The sequence below is a fragment of the Molothrus ater genome, chromosome 6 (genome assembly GCF_012460135.2).
Source record: "Molothrus ater isolate BHLD 08-10-18 breed brown headed cowbird chromosome 6, BPBGC_Mater_1.1, whole genome shotgun sequence".
NCBI classification, from domain to species: Eukaryota; Metazoa; Chordata; class Aves; order Passeriformes; family Icteridae; genus Molothrus; species Molothrus ater.
In genome coordinates, this window is record NC_050483.2 from 56,738,467 (window position 1) to 56,758,028 (window position 19,562).

At 46.6% G+C, this 19,562-nt stretch overlaps 1 protein-coding gene and 1 long non-coding RNA gene across 3 annotated transcripts in view; one reads left to right on the plus strand and one right to left on the minus strand.

Moving 5' to 3' along the window:
• HIF1A (hypoxia inducible factor 1 subunit alpha) overlaps positions 1–7,033 on the minus strand; it is a 35,425-nt gene extending 28,392 nt beyond the window's left edge. For both annotated transcript variants that reach the window (XR_004980262.2, XM_036383351.2), the window contains exon 1: positions 6,827–7,033. Coding sequence is in view for 1 of the 2 variants with exons in the window: in XM_036383351.2 (XP_036239244.1) it covers positions 6,827–6,861 (35 nt within the window). In the remaining variant the exon portion in view is untranslated. The remainder of the gene's footprint in view (positions 1–6,826) is intronic.
• Positions 1–19,562, plus strand: part of LOC118686882 (uncharacterized) — a 62,658-nt gene that overhangs the window by 31,021 nt on the left and 12,075 nt on the right. The window lies entirely within an intron of this gene.

A 19,562-nucleotide genomic window follows, 5' to 3' on the forward strand; every position in this document is an offset into this window, starting at 1 on the left:
CAGGCAAGAAAAAATTTTTTTTTCAGCTACGTTATTTGGCTTTTTCTTGAATATTTTTTTTCCTTAATTAGTTGTGCTTTACCCTTCAGGATTAAAGGTACATGGTAGTAAAATTGTGTTTATTATTACAGAAAAATCAGAGCTATTCAAAAGAGGTATCTGAACACGGCCTTGACAGAACTAGACACTAAGTGCTCTCCTCCCTTCAGCCCTTCTGCTTTTGCTTCTACCAAGCTCACAAAAAATAATGCAAAACATATCCCCAAGATATCTGTCAGGCTCTCAGTTAACAATGTTTTAGCTAAGAACTGGTCTACCTTCAGACAGATGCAGACTCTTGATAAAGTAACTAATTTTAGTCTAAATCATGGCAATAAAATATATCTTCTGTTTTGTTCACTGTATTTTGTTTTCAAGACTGGAGGCTGGACATTTTCCCTCATTGCTTCCATCCAAGTTTCTACTCCTCACCTCAAGTTCCTCAACTGCTTTCAGTTAACAGGGTATTTTGTAATCAAAGGTTTTAAGAACAGGGTAAAAAAAAAAAAAAAGAAGAGAAGTAAGAGATATCAAGTTTTATTTTTCTGTATGAATAAAGAACAGACCCATAAAGCAGTCAAGAGAAACATTTACAACAACAGCTAGGACAAAAAGCTTGCAGCAATGTCAGCTCAGCATCCAACAGACTCAATAGGGTGCAAGGAAAAACTCCTTTCTGAAGGACTGAGCACCAAAATTCCCATCCCCAGCTAAACCATTCCTTTCTTTAGTGTAGCTAGTGGAGGCTGCAGCCTTTATATTTGATGTGGATTACTTTATGTCTTCCAAAGGAGGTGAACAAGAAGCAAACATGAGGAGGTAAGCCTTTAGTAACTCCCATTCTATCATAACAGTCCATTTACTATTCTCATTTGTGAGCAAAAACACGAGGCTTGGCCTCAAATCCTTTTGCTTCTTGAAATGCACAAATTTTCATAAAGTGACATCAGTCTAGTTTTGGTTCAGGATTGACCATGAAAGAACTCATTCTGGTAAACAAAACAGATCATCTTTTCCAGGTAACATTTCCAGGATTACTGCAAATCGAGTCAAAATGTTTATTAAATAAGTTGCTTGGTAAAACCTTCCACTGTTGTAATTATGATCAGTGCTGCTGATTCAGTATCCTCAATTCTTCACTTGAAGTTCAGGCTCTATTTTAATGCAGTGAGTTAAAAGATTTGTTGTAACATTTCTCAAAATGCTTAAGGAGCATTCATTCACACCAAATTAAACAGAAGCTGCACAGTATCTCTGCTAACACACACAGTTATGCTTTGGTGTCTTTAAGGAACAACTAGTGGACCATCTTGAAGCACCAGTTCTTCTTCAGTGCCAGCAAAGCCATTTTGAATTTCTTGGTACTAAAACATCTCAAGCTTTTAAAGGGCTACATTTCTCTCCAAGTCCCAGTGTTATCAGACTTCAACAGGAAGAAAGGACAGATTATGCACTTGATGCAACTGCTCTTTATCAATGCACTTTCTCTGAGTTCTCAAACCCAACCCCCAGGCTGGTATGAACAGGCGTAGCTTCAACCCAGGCTGCAGCTCCACATCAAAGAACCCTGAAGTGTTCATCACCTACATAAACTGCATTCAAAAATACATATGCTGGCATGCATTCACTTGATTCCATGCTCCTAATGATTTCAGAATGTAATTCTGTAGAGATTTTTATTCCAAGCTAAATAGCAGAGATCTCAGTAGAGAAAAATCTCAACAGGCTTCATATCCAATGGTAATTTGGAAACCTGTATCTTCCTTGAATTTTCAGTCACTAAAGTGTAAGGGCTCATCTTCTCTCCTGTAGTCCCCAGCATCACAAAACCTCCCTGTGTCTCCCATTTCAGAGCAGCCCTCAGTGGAAAACTCAGATTCTCTTGCATTCTCTTCCATCCCCTCTAATACAAAGGAAATTTCTCAGGAGAGGCTCAAAATGCTCAGATGCTCTTGAATTCAAAAGGGAAAGGGCTGTTATAACATGAAAAGATGATCAAGGTCCAAGTTTTTTCCATGCATTACCTAGGTGGTTTTTCTGAGGCATGTAAACACCTGCCCTTATAACTGTGTGTGTGAAGATGAAAGGTGCAGTAATCTGGAACATTCCTTCCTTTTGGACACCAGCTTGCTAGGAACAGGTATGGGTTACTGTGCCTTCTTGTAAAGCTCTTGCAAAATTTTTGTTTTGAATCTGCTTGTTTTTTAAAGAACACATCTTGTAATTGAATTGGTATTTGCATCTCCTTGGAAGTATCATCAGGAAAAGCTTGATGCTCTTGTACACCACCACTAAACCATGTGGGACTTCCCTCATGGGTTGACTTAGCCATGCACACTCCACAAACAGGTAAAAATTATTTTGTTGGCATATCCTAACACCAAAGCTCTTTAGGAATAAATTAATACTATCAAATTCTCTTTGGCAGTACAAAAAAAAAGTATTTTTAAAAATCAACAGATTCTGTCATTCAACATCCCCTTTAATATCAAAAATCTCATGCGAGCCTACTTGAAATCCAGCATATTACTATTGAGCAACATGAACACATCCAAGAATTCAATCCACTCTGTTACACAGGCTCAGCAAGAGTCCTCCAGGCTTCCAGGCTGGAAGCACACCAACAGGAACATGCACAATCTTAGGAGTTTTGGGTTTACACTGCAATGCCACTGACATTTAACAGTGTTATTAATATTTATTGACTAATTTTTAAATTCCACTTCACCATCAGCAATCAGTCTTGGAACCAGACACATAAACTCGAGGCATTATAGTTCAAGGACAGGGAGGAATAAAGTCTATGGCTGCTTGCACAAGGTGCAGGGGAGGAAGCAATCACCTGCAGGTGAATTCACGCATCGCGCACATGACAGCAGCGTGGTCTCCTCTGGTGGCAGCAGGAGGACACCGTGGCACAGCTTCTCAGCTCCTCAAGGCTTACAAAGGGCATGCCACCTTAGCCTAACCTAAGTAAACCCTTGATGGGCACTTCTGATAAGAGAGAAACCAACCAGCAGATGGGGATGGCAATTAAATGAGAGAATAAAATCGATTATCCACTTCACACCTCCACCTTTAAACCAACAGTTCACTTAAGTGCCACACTTAGGATGCTGATAAGAGTGTGCAGCTACCTTTGTTCCCCCCCACACCTTCCAAAAATGGTCCAGCAGGTACTCCAGGAAAGGAAAAGCATTTCAACAGAAGGTTGAATTGCTAGAAAAGCTTGAAAGGGCTTCAAAGGAAAACCTCTTACTATCACATCACCCTGTTACAGACCCCTGACAACCTGGACCATCTGATCACAGCTGCACCAGCCCTCCTAGCTAAGTGTGGACTCGTTGTTGGTATTTCAGGCACCCCAACCAAGAGACCCAAGACTGCAGACACTGTGTTTTAAAGGGCAAAGCAAACATGACTGTAAACAAAAACCAGAAAACCCTCCTGCTGCTTCCATCAGCTCACTGGCAAATTATCAGACGTTCACTGATAAATGGAACCAAAGCACCAGCAGAGCAACATTATGGAAAATTTCTGCAGCAGGCAAATCCTCCACAGCTATTCTTCCCTGATTTTCAGTGCCTTGATGCTGATGAGGACGGGCAGTAGCACTATGCTGTCCCCTTCATCTTTAGTGGGCACTGGAAAACCATTTCTGATCTTTTTTATTAAAGGAATTCACAAAACTTTTCACGTTTGAGGCAGTGCAAAGAGCAGACAACACAGGTAAGTTGTATGGCAAGGCAAACAATCCAGAAAACTCCAGAAAGCAGAAAAACCACTGTTCTGTGAGCCAGAAACCACTCAGCCTTCCCCATACCTGTGGGGAGACTCTACAGGAGATTTACTGAAAGATTCCTCCTCTTCTTACAGCCCAGATTATACAAAAGGGTTTTGTATTCACTTTCAACTCCAGCAACGGTGGCTCAGTTCCCCCAGCGCTGAGAGAAATTAACAGACAAAAGCGGTGGCACTTACAATCCTAAAGACCTCACACAAGTTTAAGAAAAAACAGGGGCAGCCACTGCCCCTCAGAGCCATCAGCACAGGGCACAGGCTTCTCAAACAGATTCTGGAGCTGGACTTGGGTGGCAAAAGTCCAGCAGAAAATCCCTGATCTTCCAAATCATCCCCTTTAGACACTAAAAAATAAGTTTCAAGGCCCAACTCTGAGAAATTGAAAAGCTGAAGTTCTTCTGTGAGGCACTCAAGTCAGGATATTAAATTTCACTGGCTTATACCATCTTAAAACCCAGAATGAATACTCCAGAAATCGCTTATTTTTATTTCGCACCTATGGCATTAAAAATATGCATTTTATGCTATAAAGACTTACAGCACACCAGAAAAATGAATCTGGATTACCTACCAGCTGCAAGCCACTACCAAAGTAACGACTAACCCATAACCCTAAATGGCTCATTGACTTAAAAAGGCACCAGAATTCCTCTGCTAATAGTGAAGTATCACAGCACAGACCCGAGGAAAAGCTTTTCATTGCATCAGCCATCTGCACGCTGGAGTTTGTTAAAGAATATTGAGAAAAATCTCACACTTCTCACCAAAACCTTCAATTTGGCTCAAATGAGAGACGATGAGCAAACAAAGCTCCCAACAACTCTTTCACCCTCTCCATGCACTGAAACGCTGTCCTTGCAGCACCTGGGGGAAAACCCAGGAGCACATCGAAGTGATACAACTACAGAAGAATGGCTAAAACCCAAATAATTCAGTATCTAATCATGGTGCTGATACTTGATTTCTTAGGGAATCTTGACCCCTCTGCATATATGAGAAGCTTGGAACCACATCAAAAAATGGACTCAACAGGCCAGTAGAAAAATCCACACCTCCAGATACTGCTATGACCAAATTTCACTTTAAAGACTAAGACATAAACTTGGGCAAATTCCATATTTTCTGAATCTCACAGCATATAATTAAGTAAACAACAAGCTTTACATTAACTATCAAGAGATAAACACTATCCACATACAAGCAGAGGGAGAGGCAAGGAATAAAAGAATCTTAACCCATGCCAAAATTGAGGTGCACTGTATATACAATTAGCCAAAGTTTTATCATCAAAGATGATAAAGAACAGGACATAAAGGACTTCTCCCTTCAAGGTATTCTGAACATGGACACTATCAAACCTAAACCCTTCAAAAACAACCCAGGTTTTTGAGAAATGCTTGATATTTCCATGAAGTTCTCTGCTGAGCTCATATCCTTCCTTTTTTTGCTTAGCCATCTTCGCTCAAGTGTACATCCACAGTCCCCAGGATGAATGTACCACAGACACAGCTTTATGTTTTCCATTAAAACCTTAGAACAGGAGTAAGGGGAATATTCCTTTATAAGAAACATCCCGACTTTGAACTTTGTCTGCAGGAAACAGAAAACAACAAATTCTCTTTCTTAAGCCCTGCCTTTAGGAAGGAAGGATAAGCTTTGCATACTCATTCTTGCATTCTGAAGAAAGCAGATTACATCCAGAATAAGGGAATTCCAAAAAAAAAAAAAGAAGAAAAAGTCCTCCAGTGGGGCAAAACGGTAAGTAAAAAATAACAAATACTCAAGGGCAAAAAAAAAATGAAAAAAAAAAAAAAAAGAAGAAACAACAACAAGGAAACAACTAAACAACTCAAGTCTCAAAGCCCCTTCCTAGACCTACCACCTTCCTAGACCTGCCACTAAATTAGGGCATCAGAGCAAAGCGCAGATTAATCATTTTGGTTGCAACATTTTCTCACAGGCTTTCCAAGAGCCATCCGGCAGGAGTAGAGAAACTGGAGGCTGAGTGCCACCCCAGGGTGCCCCCCTGTCGGGATTTCACTGAACCCAGAGGCGCTTCTCCCCCATCCCAGCGCGGCAGCGGCTCCCAGGGCGCTCCAAGGGAGCCGGTGCTGTCCGGGCTCTCCCGGTGCTCCCGGTGCCGGTGTTCCCGGTGCTCCCCGCTCAGCACAAAGCTCACCATCCATTTTACAAGCCGGCCAGGGCTCCTTCCCGACACAACTTACACGCCGTAACACTTACAGCGCTTAACCTGCTCAGATGACCCTTGGATACAAGGGCAGGCAAAACCCATCTCGAAGAATTAAAAGCCGAGAAAAGGTATCGATAGCCATATAAACAAACCTTCTGCAGATGGCGAAGACGGCAATTAATCCCCCCACAAAGCCCCACCGCCGGGACTGGCTCACCCGAGCCCCCCGGCTCCTTAAACTTCACCGCCTAACAAAGGCTTTTAAGGCTTTTATTCCCCCCCTCTTTCCTCTAATTTGCGCTTACAATCCTCGGTGAATTATTCATACTCCTCAACTCACATTGTCCATCCGCCCCCCCTCCCTACCCCCCTTACACCTCCCCAACGCGACTTTTGGGGATTTATTTTTTAAAGCTTAATATCTCCAGATAGCGAACCGGCCCTTTTCCGCACAAAGCCGGGGCACGGCGGGCTCGGAGCGCGCCGGGCACGGGGCACGATCACTGCCTGCCCGCTCATTTCCCGGAGCGGAGCAGCCCCGGGCTCGCTCCCCGGCACCGCGGCCGACAACGGGCTCTTCACCCCCGGCCCCGCCGCCAGCCCCGAGCCCCGGCCCGCTCCCCCCGCCGACAAAATGGCGACGTGGACGAGAAGGAGAAGGAGGAATGGAAGAGCGGAGCGCTCCGAGCGGGGAAGAGGCCGAGGAGGGGGCGGCGGTAACAAAGCAAGGGGGCGGCGGGGGCCGGCAGCGGCGAGCGGGGGGGAGGCGGGGGGCGGGCAGCGCGGCATCGGTACCTCTTCTTGTCGGTGACGCCGCCGGGGCTGTCCATGGCGGCGGGATGGCTTCTCCTCCCGCCGGCTCCCTGGATGCGAGGCGGCCGCGGCTCCGATGGCCGCCAAGGGGCGCGGGGAGATGGCGGCGCTGGCCGGGTCTGGGGCCGCGCGGGCTCAGAGCATCGGGGCACAGGCTGCGGGGAGGTGCGGGCGCGGCGGCGGCGGGCGCGGCGCGGGGCCCGCGCTGCGCCAGTGAGGAGCGGCGGCGCGGCCCCTGCGCGCGGGGTCAGCTGAGCGCTCAGCTGGGCGGGGGCCGCCGCCTCACGTGCGGCGCTGCGTGCGGGGCGGGCCCGGGCTCGGCCGACCCCACAGCGCCCGCCCCACAGCACCGGCCCCACAGCGCCCGCCCCATAGCGCCGGCCCCACAGCGCCCGCCCCACAGCACCGGCCCCACAGCGCCCGCTCCACAGCACCGGCCCCACAGCGCCCGCCCCATAGCGCCGGCCCCACAGCGCCCGCCCCACAGCACCGGCCCCACAGCGCCCGCCCCACAGCACCGGCCCCACAGCGCCCGCCCCACAGCACCGGCCCCACAGCGCCCGCCGGCGGGGGTTCGTCCCGACCCAGTCCAGCCCGGTTCGACTCGGCCCGGCCCGGCCGGCCCCACACCAGCCCCAAAGCGCCCGCCCCACAGCGCCTGCCGGGGGAGCTCGTCCCGGCCCAGCCCAGCCCAGTTCGGCTCGGCTCGGCTTGGCCCCGACCGGCCCTGCCCGCTCCGAGCGCAGCCCGCGCGGATCCTGCCACAGATCGCACCCCCGTGGGCACAGCGCGAGGAGTTAGTCCTTTCTTTATCTCCTTCTTTTTTCCTTTCTCACGTAACTTTGTTCAGTGCTTGACTCTGCGGCTTCTCCCAAAGATGTCGTAGCACAATAAAAACCCAGGATGTTTAGAGTCATGGAATCATCGAGGTTGGAAGAGACCTTTAAGATCATCCAGTCCAAGGATCCACCTGGCACTGTCCCTGTAGCCCCTAAACGCATCCCCCAGTGCCTCTTAAACACCTCCAGGAATGGTGATTCCACCACCAGCCTATTCCAATGCCTGACCATCCTAACAGAGGCATTTTTATTTTCTAATACCTAATATGAATCTCCCGTGTCTTGCATTAAGAGCATGTACTCCTGTCCTCCCACTGCAGCCACAGCAGCAGAGACCTCCCTACGACCTCCTCTCAGTCCGTTTTAGACAGTGATGAAGCTCCCCCTGAGACTCCTCTTCTCCAGACGAAGCAAACCCGGCTCCCACAGCCACTCCTCAGAAGACATTTTCTAGTCCATTTCCAGTTAAAGGGTTCAGAACCTCACATTAATTAAAGGGAGCAGTCAGCTCCACAGCCAGGCAGCCCAGAAGGAGAACTGACAGGTAATTAAGCACATTTCGAGCAAGTTTTACAACTTCCCAAACCCGAACGAAACCCAACAGCAGAGCCAGGAGGCTGGACCAGGGCTGTGCTGAGGCACTGTGACCCCTCTGCCTTCCCTCCCTGCTACCCACCCAGGCTGGCCCAGATCCAGTGCCATCATCCCAGTGCCTGTGTCCAGTTTTCCTCTCCTGCTCCCCCCATGGCAATCCTGGCCTCAGGCACTGCTCACCTGAGAGCCCCAGGAGCTCCTGCTAACCTCTGTCCAGGAGGGGCTGGACAGTGTTCACCTGGCACTGACATGGCCACACAGGCGAGTGGCCTCCTGGATTAGGAGCCAGGATACAGCCATGAGAGAGCAAGGAGAGGAAACTGGGGGCAGAGCCCACACATTTAAAGTTAAAAGCCTTAGTTCTGTCAGGGTCATGTATGGGTGAGCACTCTGGGGAGACAGGAAAGGTACAGTTCCAGGTGGAGTGACCCCACAGAGCTCAGAGGTTCCTTTACATCTTGTGGGCTCCCTCTAGCAAGGACTTCAAGTGACCATCTGGAGCTGAACCTTACGAGACTACTCAGTTTGCAGCTCGGAAGTAATGATACCTTTAAAAAAAAGCAGCTTTGACAGGCATAAGTGACATTCTTTAGCTGCTGTGTGCACGTGTGGTGACATAAGAAACACCTGCAGGGCAAAGTAGATGATGCTTCAGTACTGCACCTTCCTAACACTTGTGCTGTGGATTCCCAGCTCCCAGGAAACAAGCAGTTGGTTTAGGCATACAGTCATGGATGTTCTGTGTTTGGGGGAGTTATTAATTTTTTTATTATTATTTAGAAGAAGAAAACGCAGTGACTGTGACATTTGTTACAATCACAAGGAGTTCCTGTTTGAAAAGGATTGCTTCTGCCCACAGCAGTCAGATACATGGAAGAGGCACAGGTGCTTCTGACTATTTTTATTCCTTCAAGGTTTTTCTATCCAAACACAGACAAAGCCCAGCTCTGCTTTGCTTATGAGCTGTGACAACACAATAGCCCGTGGCAGTGTGGCTATGAACTACTGATATTTCTGTTGTTCTGTGCTCACTGGAGCCTCGAGAAGAAAAACAATCTAAGCAAGACTCAACCTCAAGTGTCTTGCATAAGTACCAAGAAGCCCTCCCCAAGGGCTCACAGACAACTTTATCTTTCAAAATGAAGTTTAGGCAGCTCAAACATAGGAAGAAATTTAGTTGTGCACTGCAGCTGAGCAGGGTTTTTTAGTCTGTTCACAGAGTCACCATAACAGCCCCTAGAGAATTTTCTGGTTAAATGGGAAGGAATCTCCTGGTGGATGCAGAAATGACAAGGCCAGCTCAGTGCCACCTTCCCCACCAGAGCCCCTGGAACGCATCTGGGGAGTTTTGGTAGTGAAGTGATGATAACAGAGGTACTTCCCATGCCTTAGAGGAGACTGGTGCAACTCAGAGCAGCCCTTGCAGCTTCTCTAATCTCTCAGACTGAGGTTGAAGTGGTTCCTGGTGAGCCTGGCACACTTGAAAGTGAAAGCCTCTTCTTTACTTTGACTGCAATCTCAGTGCCCTTCAAAGACCAAGAAGCACTTGATGCAGTCTGGACCAGGGGCTGCTGAGTTGTAACCTACAGAACCCACCTTACCCTACCCAATAAGGTTTTATTTCCACTCTTGTCACTCTTTGAATGACAATTTTAGTGCCTAAAAGTATGGATGTCTTAGGATTCACTTGTGCACCTTCATTACTACTATCCAAATTCACATAATGTGCAATACATCAAAAGGGTTTCTCACTGAGTATTCTTAAATAAGGTTCTGCTCATTTTAAATCACTTAGACACAGCAGCTTGAGATGTGATGGTGACCCCTGAATAAAAATCACTGGAGAAAAATCCCAGTCCACACTTTGCTAATGCTTCTCAAATGATTATTCAAAGAAATCAGAGTTCCCAGCATGAACTGTCTGGGGAGCTGTGAGTAAGTGTTGTGGTCTCCTTATGAGACACATTTCTTTCATGCCAAACATGCTTACCCCGAGCTCACCGTAAAGAATAATGCTTCAAAACCCAGCTGTGTTTCAGAAGGGTGTTAGTGGAAACTTGTTCTGCAATTAAGCATTTCATACTGTAGCAGCTCTTGAGAGATGTTAAGCAAATGCTCTCCCTCACACACATCCTTCCCTTTATTAAACTTTTGCGTCACTCCTCTAACAGCCTGCATTTACACTTTCTTTCCCGCTTTCCCAGTGGCTGATAACAGAACCTTATTCCAGTACATGATGCCTTAGTCACTTTTCTTGACCTTTATTGCTGCTCTAAGTTCACACTCACGCTTACGTTAGAGAACTTCCTGAACACAATGGTGTTTGCATATGACTAATTAGGGCAAATGCACAAGCTGATGAGTCAGCAAACGGCTCGGGAGGACAGCGGCAGCGGCTCGGCTGCAGACCGAGTCGGGGTGAAGATGTCAGAAGTGCTCCTGACTCTGCTCTCGGATCTGTTTGCTGATGGAAACACATCTGTCACCGTGATGGGCTCTGTAGGCATTTACCAAATGCATCCCCATCAATAACGACTGGCAGAGCTTCTGATTTCGGTGGGAAGAAGTCAGGGATTTAATTAAGGCATTTTACCTCCCAAGAGCTCTCACCGTTTCTGAGCAGGGACTCACCGGACGGGCAGGGGATGTTAAAGAGAAGCTCCACGTATCTCTCTGGAGCTGGCAGCTCACATCACAGGTCATGTCACAAACAACCTGCCCTCAGCACTGCCTTTCCTGGGCTTTTGCTTCATTGCCCAGCCCACTGTGATGCCTTGAGAGGCTACCTAGAACCTAGAGGCTATACAGTGTTAAAGGAATAAAATATTTATAAATATTTATTAAAAAGGTCTTCAAAGGATACACTTTGGGCAGTACAAGAGCTCAGCCAAGACTACACCCAAGATGGATGACGGGTCACAAGTTTTCACACTTTTTTAAGTTTTGGTCCATTTACATATTGGGGTTAATTGTCCAATTAGCGCTTCAGGTTATGAAGTCCCATCCTCCCAGACTGCTCTCCTCAATTCACTGTTGTTTACACTTTTTGGGGCTGAAGCTGCAATGGTGTCCTTGGTTCTGGGGCTGGAAAAGGATTGTTTTGTCTAACTAAACTGTGAAGAGACCTTGCTAACAATTTTTATGAAGTTCAGAGCTATATACTAATGCAGTACAGAATCTGAAAAATATGAAGGCTAAAACTTAAGGCATCACCTACATGTAGGGAATTAACACTCACTGGTTCAGTAATTGAGCTATAATGAAGGGTACATTCTAGTCCATCAATATTTTGACCAAAATTTTGACCAAAAAAACCTGTCTTGCACACAGCACCACTGTGGAGTGTTGAGTTGACAGAGGAATGCCACAAGGTCTCAAATGCTGTGCAGACCCAGGGCTCTGTAACACAGGCTAATAGTTGTTACTACAACTTACTGTGCTTAACAGTGCAAGAACCCGAGAGCTCTGGTGGTCAACTCATTTCACAATAGAAAAATGAACTGAAATTTGAATCTAATTCAAACCAAACCATTGGCATTGGAAGCCTAATGCTGCTGTTTCTCAAATCTGAAATACTTTCTGAAATGAGAGTACGTGATGGGAGACACAATCTCCCTTTGGCAACTGCTGTTTCCTCTTCTCTTTTCTAACCTCAGTGCTTCTTTTTTCCTTCTTGTGCCAAGATCTTGTTTATTTTTCCTTTTGCATCTACACAATCCGCATTTTTTAAACTATGACCACCTCTTAAAGCCTGCTTGGGACAGTGTACACTTAGGCATTTGGAAATAGTCTCTGGACTACTTTTTCTACACAGGTACCCCAATATGGTAACAAATTCTGCAGTGTAATAAAAGCACTATGTCCTATTCAGTGCAATTAGAATTGGGGAAGGATTTTCTACCCATGAAAGGAGTTTAACAGACAGAACTGTAAGGCAAGCAGACACTCGGCAGCCTACACTGTACAATTTCACCAGCTGGCTGCATCCTGCCTATCCCAGGTCCTTCCTGAGTAGATACTACCAGTTGTACAGTGTTTTTCCTGATGTGGACAAAAACCAGCATGGAATTTAAAAATTGTCCTTACAGAAAAGATGGGTTTGTGGTCAAAGCCCTGAACAAAGGCTCTGGGGGCCGAGGTTTGGTTCCAGGCTTCCTGTAGGACTCTACACAATTCAATTAGAGAAAGACTTTCTATTTTCAGTGCTGCAATCCTTTGCCACAGTGCTGAGGGGAGGAATCCACTGCGTGCCCTGCATGAAGTCCAGCTCCCCATACAGCAAACTGGCAGTTCTGGAGCCCTCAGGAACCAACTGAGGAGGGAGCAAGGGACAACCACAATGTAAATATGGGGAAAAAAGGACCTTGTCAAAGCCAGGTCCAGGTTTTGGCTTTCAAGATATGTCTGTGCTCAGGATCCTCATCTGGTAATTCCACCCTGCAGCAAAGCACAGCAATGGGACTTGGAAAGAGCAGCCCAAGTCTGGGGCATAAAGTGCTCTCATGGAGGTCAGAGATGCTTCTTCAGCCTCTATCCTGTCCAGCTCAGAGCAAGGTTTGGCAACAGCTTGGTCAAAGCTTCCCTTTGTCTCTCCTCTGGGAGCTGTTTCAGTTTAGCCCCTTAACTGCAGTTTCCAGAGGAACACTGGGGACAGGAAGGAACTGGGTTAAAATCCCCTCACCAAACCAGGCAAAAGAGATTTGGGCAGAGTTTTCCCCACTTAGAGTGCCTGAATAGTGTGTTTGGTGTTCCTTGGCATGATCCTGAGTACTCCTGAGCTCACCAAGTGCTGTTTTCATGGCCACTGGTCTCACTGTGTTGAGCTGGAGACACAAACACCTCCTTTTCCTCCTCTGCTCTGCTCACACACTCCAAGCACAGCTTTCTTGTGAGGCTGTGGTAGCCAGGGCAGCACAGCCTGTCATCACACTGGGAAGCAGGACACAGGCTGGCTCTCCTTGTGACCAACTCAGTGGTTTTAACCCACATCTCTGGAACCAGCAGGACACTCCCCACATGCCAATCAGCTCGTAACACCTCAGACCTACCAGGCAAGTTTTACTTTCTTCTCTGCACTTCTTCCCTTTTGAAGGCACTATAAACACAAGTGAAGCTCTTTGAGGACAGGGGAGGGAAGGCAGATGAGCAGCCAGCAGCAGCAGTGTGAATGGGGTGACAGTCTTTGCATAAGTTATAACCCAGAGCAGAGGAATATGCCTTTCTCAGAAGGAGTGGTTTCAATTTCATGCAGATTTCTGACTCCTACAGCTAGTTATGATCCACAGGAACATTCAGAAAGAGGCTTCTTTTTCCTTCTTTTGATCCTTTTCATCCCTCCTACGAAGCCCTTTGTTATTTTACAGCCTGGACCACAAGCTTCTCACACAGAGCAAGAAAGAGTCCAAAATAAATTGAAAGATGAAATTAAATGGGCTGCACTTGTAATGAAAATGTAAAGGTGACCAAACTCTTTTACCTGATCCAACATAGAAAAGTTTCAAATTCTGATTGGGTTTTTTTCCTGTTTTGACATTAAAACACACTTTCTTTCCAATTATACAGTTTCTTAAGTGTTTTTGCCTAACGTTTCCCCAACTTGGATCTAGCTAAAAGACAAAGGGCTTGAGGTTTTATTTGTTTGTTTGTTTGTTTTCCCAGCAACACATTAGAAAATGCAGTGCAAGCTTTAATGACTATGTCTGTTTTAACATGCCTTTTGGAGGACTGTAGGCATTTATGGGGGAATGAAGTAATTAACATATTATTTGGGCATGCAAAGACAAGTTCCAAGCAGCTGCCTTTATTCTCTTGATATGGCAACACAATTGTTAAAACAATGCCTTCTTAAATCTTTTTTTTCCTCTCTGTGTTCACAGACCACTCAAGTTGCTTGTTTAAGCCAAAGCTTTAAGAGGTTGCCAGATTTTCAGGACCAGTAATTTTTCTCTCAAACACACTGTTCCCTCTTACTTATTTGAAGCAGCAAAATAAAAATCAATACCTCAGTCCCTTTAAGGGATGTTGAACTCAAGAGCTCCCATGTTCTCATTTCAGCCTCTAAATAAATGACTTTTATAGTACATCCATTTTTCTCCCAGACTTTCCAGATTTTCCACCTATTAATCTCAAACCTTCATGGTTCTTCACATTGATCTCACCTTCACGTAGGTGGTGAGAGGTGGGTTTAAGTGATCCAGGCCACTGTGAGAGGTGTCAAGTACCCCTGAAGCATCTGGGAAGCACAAGAAGATAGAGGAAGGATCAAGCTGTGTTTCTTCCTGCCTTGCAGAAATGCAGGTGGGTAGGTGAGGGGGGATGCCTAAACAGGTGTTTCTAAATCACAGGGTCAAGGAACCGATCGTTGCTCTAGGCAGAAAGAAGCACTTTGCCAGCTTGATAACAACAGAGCTGAGACACAGATTACAGTTCCTTTAATTTTCTTCCAGTTAATTAAATGATCAATTGCAGCGCTGGCTTTCAGCCACATCAGTGCCAGCTGAAATGAGCTCTCCAGCTTCTGAGAGGATAATCAATAGGCATCATCTGCTGCAGCAATGTGGGGTTTTATTTTAAAGGCAAATATTAAAATGCAGAGGCAACATAATGCTGTTATTCCCAGCAGACAGAGATCTTCTCCAGCTCCCAAAGGATTCCCAGTGTAGGGAAGAGTGGCACAAGCAGTTACAGCTTTAGCTTGCATTGTGTTTTCACTTCTCTGCTTACCATAGACTTCCTGCATGACCACAGACAAAACACTCAAGTCCAGATATGCAAAGGTACCCAGGCAGCTGAGATAAAAATCAGTTGGACCTAGATACATAAATAGTCTGTGGATGTGGTCCTTTGGAAGAAAGACTGAGTTCTCCACTTAGGAAAGGTGTAATAGGTACTTTCCAGCAGAACAACTCCTGTCACAGAAAGCCAGGGCCAGGTAAGAGCTGAGGATGGATATGAGCAGCCCCAGGTATTTGGCCACAAAGCATCATCTGTGCATTCTGCCTGGTGTCTTCTCCTTGGTGCCACCCACCTCAGCCAGCAGCAAGAGACCAGCATCCCCTTTGATGGCTTTCCAGCCATTTCTTTGTTGAAACTCCACCTTCCTTTAGCTGGAGATGCTGTGGAGTGCAGGAAGGGTGAAGTGTAGGGCAGTGAAACAAGGATCTGGGTTCTTAGAGCACTTTGGCAGGTGGGAAAATCAGGAAAAGCAATAAAATGGAGGCATGGAATGGGCTGAGGACATTTCTATATTGTTAATGAAGACTTTGGCATGGTTCTGGTAGGAACTGACAAGCCCAGCATTTCAGAGCCCAGGAAACCCCTGGGTTTATAAGATGTCAACAGAGGATAGAAGGAGTTTGCCAAATAACTGAGTAAGCAAAATTCAGAACCATAATGACAAAGTTGGTGCATCAAACCTCACTTTGCTATCTGAGATGATGTACTAAATAATGAAATGTTCATCAATAAGAGGCAACTCATGAGCGTGGGAAATGAAGATCTTGTAGGATAAGATAAGAATGACCACAGACCTCATCATTTTCAGAACCAAATGAAAATTTATTTATGCTGACTGCCTTTTCTCAGGGCAAACCTTTAGTACATATAGGTATTTGTGCATACAACAGAGAGAGACACACAAGCTGATCAATTTTTGGTTTTCCTGTTGTCTTGGAAAAGAAAAAAAAAGTTTGTTCATGAATGTAATTTTCATTTTTAGTTGGGAAGCTCTTGGTTCATCATGAACAAAGCACGTCATCAAAAAACTGAATGGCGAGGTCAAAACCCAGTGAAATTTCATCACAATTTCAGGATTTTCTTTTTAAAAATGCAAGAGGATTGTAGCAATAGCATCTCTACTACTCATTTATTTTACTGGAACTGTTACGCAAAAGTGAGAGCAGGCAGCACTGCTGCAATCTCCCCCAGGTAAAAGCAAGCATAGGCCTGAGCACAGCAGCTCCTGGATTATTGATAGGACCAGCAGCTGAACAACTTCTCCCAAAGCAGCAGAAAAGAAATCTAATTGCAGGAGTAGAGCGTGGGTTTCCGAGAGGGAAGGATCCATTCTGGTGTAACAGGAACACTTCTGAAAGGTTTTTAATTGATATAAGCTTGAAAATGAGCAAACAAAAATCAGTCCCTGAGGGAATCACCTCAGAGAGCTCTGAGGCTCCTCTCCAGCCAGCCTGGCTGGCTGAGCAGTGCCCCTGAGGTGGCATCTTGGTGTGACCTTCCTTCCCCACAGGTATGTGCAGAGGAGGGGGCAGAGCCCATGTGAGGTGTCCCCAGTGCACTGGGCTGCAGGAAAGGCAGGGACAGGCAGCCTGCTTGGGTTCTGTGGCTTCTCAGTGGAAAATCAGAGATGAGAGAAAACAGCCACAAGCATAAAACCCAACAAACCCACCCTTTTTCCCCTCAAAGTAGGCTTGGCTCAACCCAAAGGTTATTGTCAGCCCACTGACTTCTTCTAGATCACGTAGACAACCAGTCAGCTTCTCAGGGATTCACAGTTTCCAAATTCACAGATCTCTGAGGTAACCACAATCATCCTAACACAGATTTTTTACAAATAAAAAGTCCCTCATATGTTTTTTACCCCATCAAGAAAAAACAAGTAGCTTGCATCATACAACTTTTATTATTTTTCCCCGCTAAGCAAACTCATGGTAAAACATGGCTGAAAGTGACCTAAATGAACAAAAACTATCCAGGAGCAGTGTTTATTTTGCAGAACAGAATTCTGTTCAGGAGCCCTCATTAATGTGAAAAGTTTCCACATGACCTCAGAGTTTCTGTAGCCTGTGAGTGTCCTGCAGCCTCTGCTGAATGTCATGGCAAAGAAATTGCTGCTGCAGCCCCGTGGAGAGAGTAATAAGTTCTGTCAGTCATGTCTGAGACAGCACCACTGGTTTATTTTTTAAAATAAATTATGAAGCCACACATCTCAGTGCAAGAAGGTTAATGGTGCAGATGGATAATCACCTGAAAAGTGCTGCTAAGAGAGGCAGCTGCTGGTCCCAGGGCTGTGGCCAGTGTCAGACACATCCTCAGGTTGGATGTGGCCACCTTCAAAGTGCTGAATATCAATGAAATCAGGCCAAGCTCTTGCTGGCTTATAGGAAGGGTATGAGGAAAAAAAATAATTTCCTGGAATTAGCCAATATATCAGACCAGAGAAAGTCCATCATCTCATTGATTAGCATCTCTTCTTCTGTTGGGCCTCTCTAATCTCTCCTGTCTGGGCAACTCCTCCCAAACACCTCATTGCTAAATAGTAATTAAAGCTAAGAACATTAGTAAGTCCATCTTGTAAACTGGCTTGCCAGCCACACAGTGCTGCCAGCCCTCTCCGTGGCAATGGGACTCTGCCTCATCTCTGGCCACTTTCCCATGTCAGGAGTATTGATCCATCCCTCTGAAACAACACCAGGGTTCATGTCCTGCTCTAACACCACTTTGACCTTTAGGAAATGACTGCAGCTTCTGCAGGGCAGCAGGAGTTAAATGGTTCAGGTCATTGGCTCTGTTCCCTTCTCCTGCTCTCTTCTCCACTTGGCCAGGCCAGAAGTTGTCCTTTCTCTTTTCAGATGATGGGAAATGTTCATAGTCAGTCATAGATGCAATGGCATTTTGCAACTCTTCAGTCACTCTCTCTGTAGCATCAACAGTTTCCCCCAGAGCCACAGGACAGGGAAACTCAGGGCTTTCCCCTTCAATATTCAGCTTATCTCCAGGAATATGGGGACCAGCCCTGGAAATCCATGTCTCCATTTCCCCTGCTGGAAGTGCAGGGGAGCTGGGATGGGGTTTTGTGAAGCTGAGGCAGAGGGGTTTTGATGGGAAACCATTGTCTGGGGAGGGAAGCAGGTGTGATAGCCCCTGGAGATGGGAACTCTCTCAGTGCCAGTCTGGGGGGATGTGCAGGGAAGAGGGGAGGGCAGGCAGCAGGAAGGCATTGACTCTGTATTTCCCCCATACACAAAATAATCTCAGTTTTCCTGAGTCATCTCTGTGATGTTTTGCTGTGGTAGGTCATAAGCAGCAGTTTCCCAGGAATTAAATGGGACAGTGCTCCAAAGCTCTTGGAGCTTGACTCAGTTTGCTGATGCTGCTGAGCACAGGATCTTCCAGGCAAGCTGTACCCCCTTTGCTGCTCTGCTCCTTCTGCATATCAGCATGGGCAAGTTCACTTCCCCTGTGGTGAAACAAGGAGATAAAGAGTTATTTTAGAGTCCTGGGGACTTGAGTGAGAGCAGCATGAGGGCCTCCTCATTTTTTCCATGCCATTTTGGTGGAGAAGCAAATAGCCTAGCCTAGGAAGAGGGAGGATTTCCCAGGACATCCTTGGAAGTCCCTGAGCTCCTGAAGCACAGAGGGGATGAGTAAAAGAATGGAAGTGGCCCTAGAGCACAGGGATTGTGAACACATGACTCAGGCATGAAGTGGTTTCAGCAGAGGGTTGGTAATGCACGAGCAGCAAGATGGGAACCACCAGCACAACATTTCCTGTTAACCACACACCAGACTCGCTTGGCTGTCCAAGGAAAAGGCACCAGGAAGGGGAAACAGGGGTCTGCTGAGTAGCCATGGCTTGGTCCATGCTAAAACCTTAAACATAAAAGATAAGAGGGGCCTTGGTGCACATAAGAGCTGCAGCAGCAAATGAAAAATAGACAGGGGCAGAAGCAGAGTGAGCCCTGGAGAGAGCCCACAGCCTGGCAGAGGTCTGGGCAATGCTGGGGAACAACCCCCCAGCCCTGAGCTGGGGCTCAGCACACACCTCCAGCCTGAGCTGGGGCTCAGCACACACCCCCAGCCTGAGCTGGGGCTTCCCCAAGTGGGGCTCTGTTTTTTTTTTCCTCCAGCAAAGGGAATTTTGGCTGGGGCAGTGACCCTGTGCAGTGCTGGCTGTGGGGCAGTGCTGCCATGACTGTGAGTTTCTTTAATAAACACTCTGTGCCAGCAGCTTTTTAATGGGAGCTTTGCCTCGGGAGGATGTGACGTGTGCTAACAGTCTGTCTGCAGAAACACTTGCCTGTCTGTATGCAGAAAGAGGCCAAAGCAGGAGTTTTCTCCCTATTCACACACACCAAAATGGTGTGGTTTTAACCTAAAATTCACATGCTTTCATGGAGCATGGGCACAGCACTGTCAGATACTGGGAGAGAGCTTTTCTCTCCATCACACACAGCAGGATCTGCTGCCAGGCTGCCCCAGCATAGCTGCTCTCAGTGCCTCTCTTTATCCTGGTGGAATATATTTTTTGCTTCCCAGCACTTGGATTT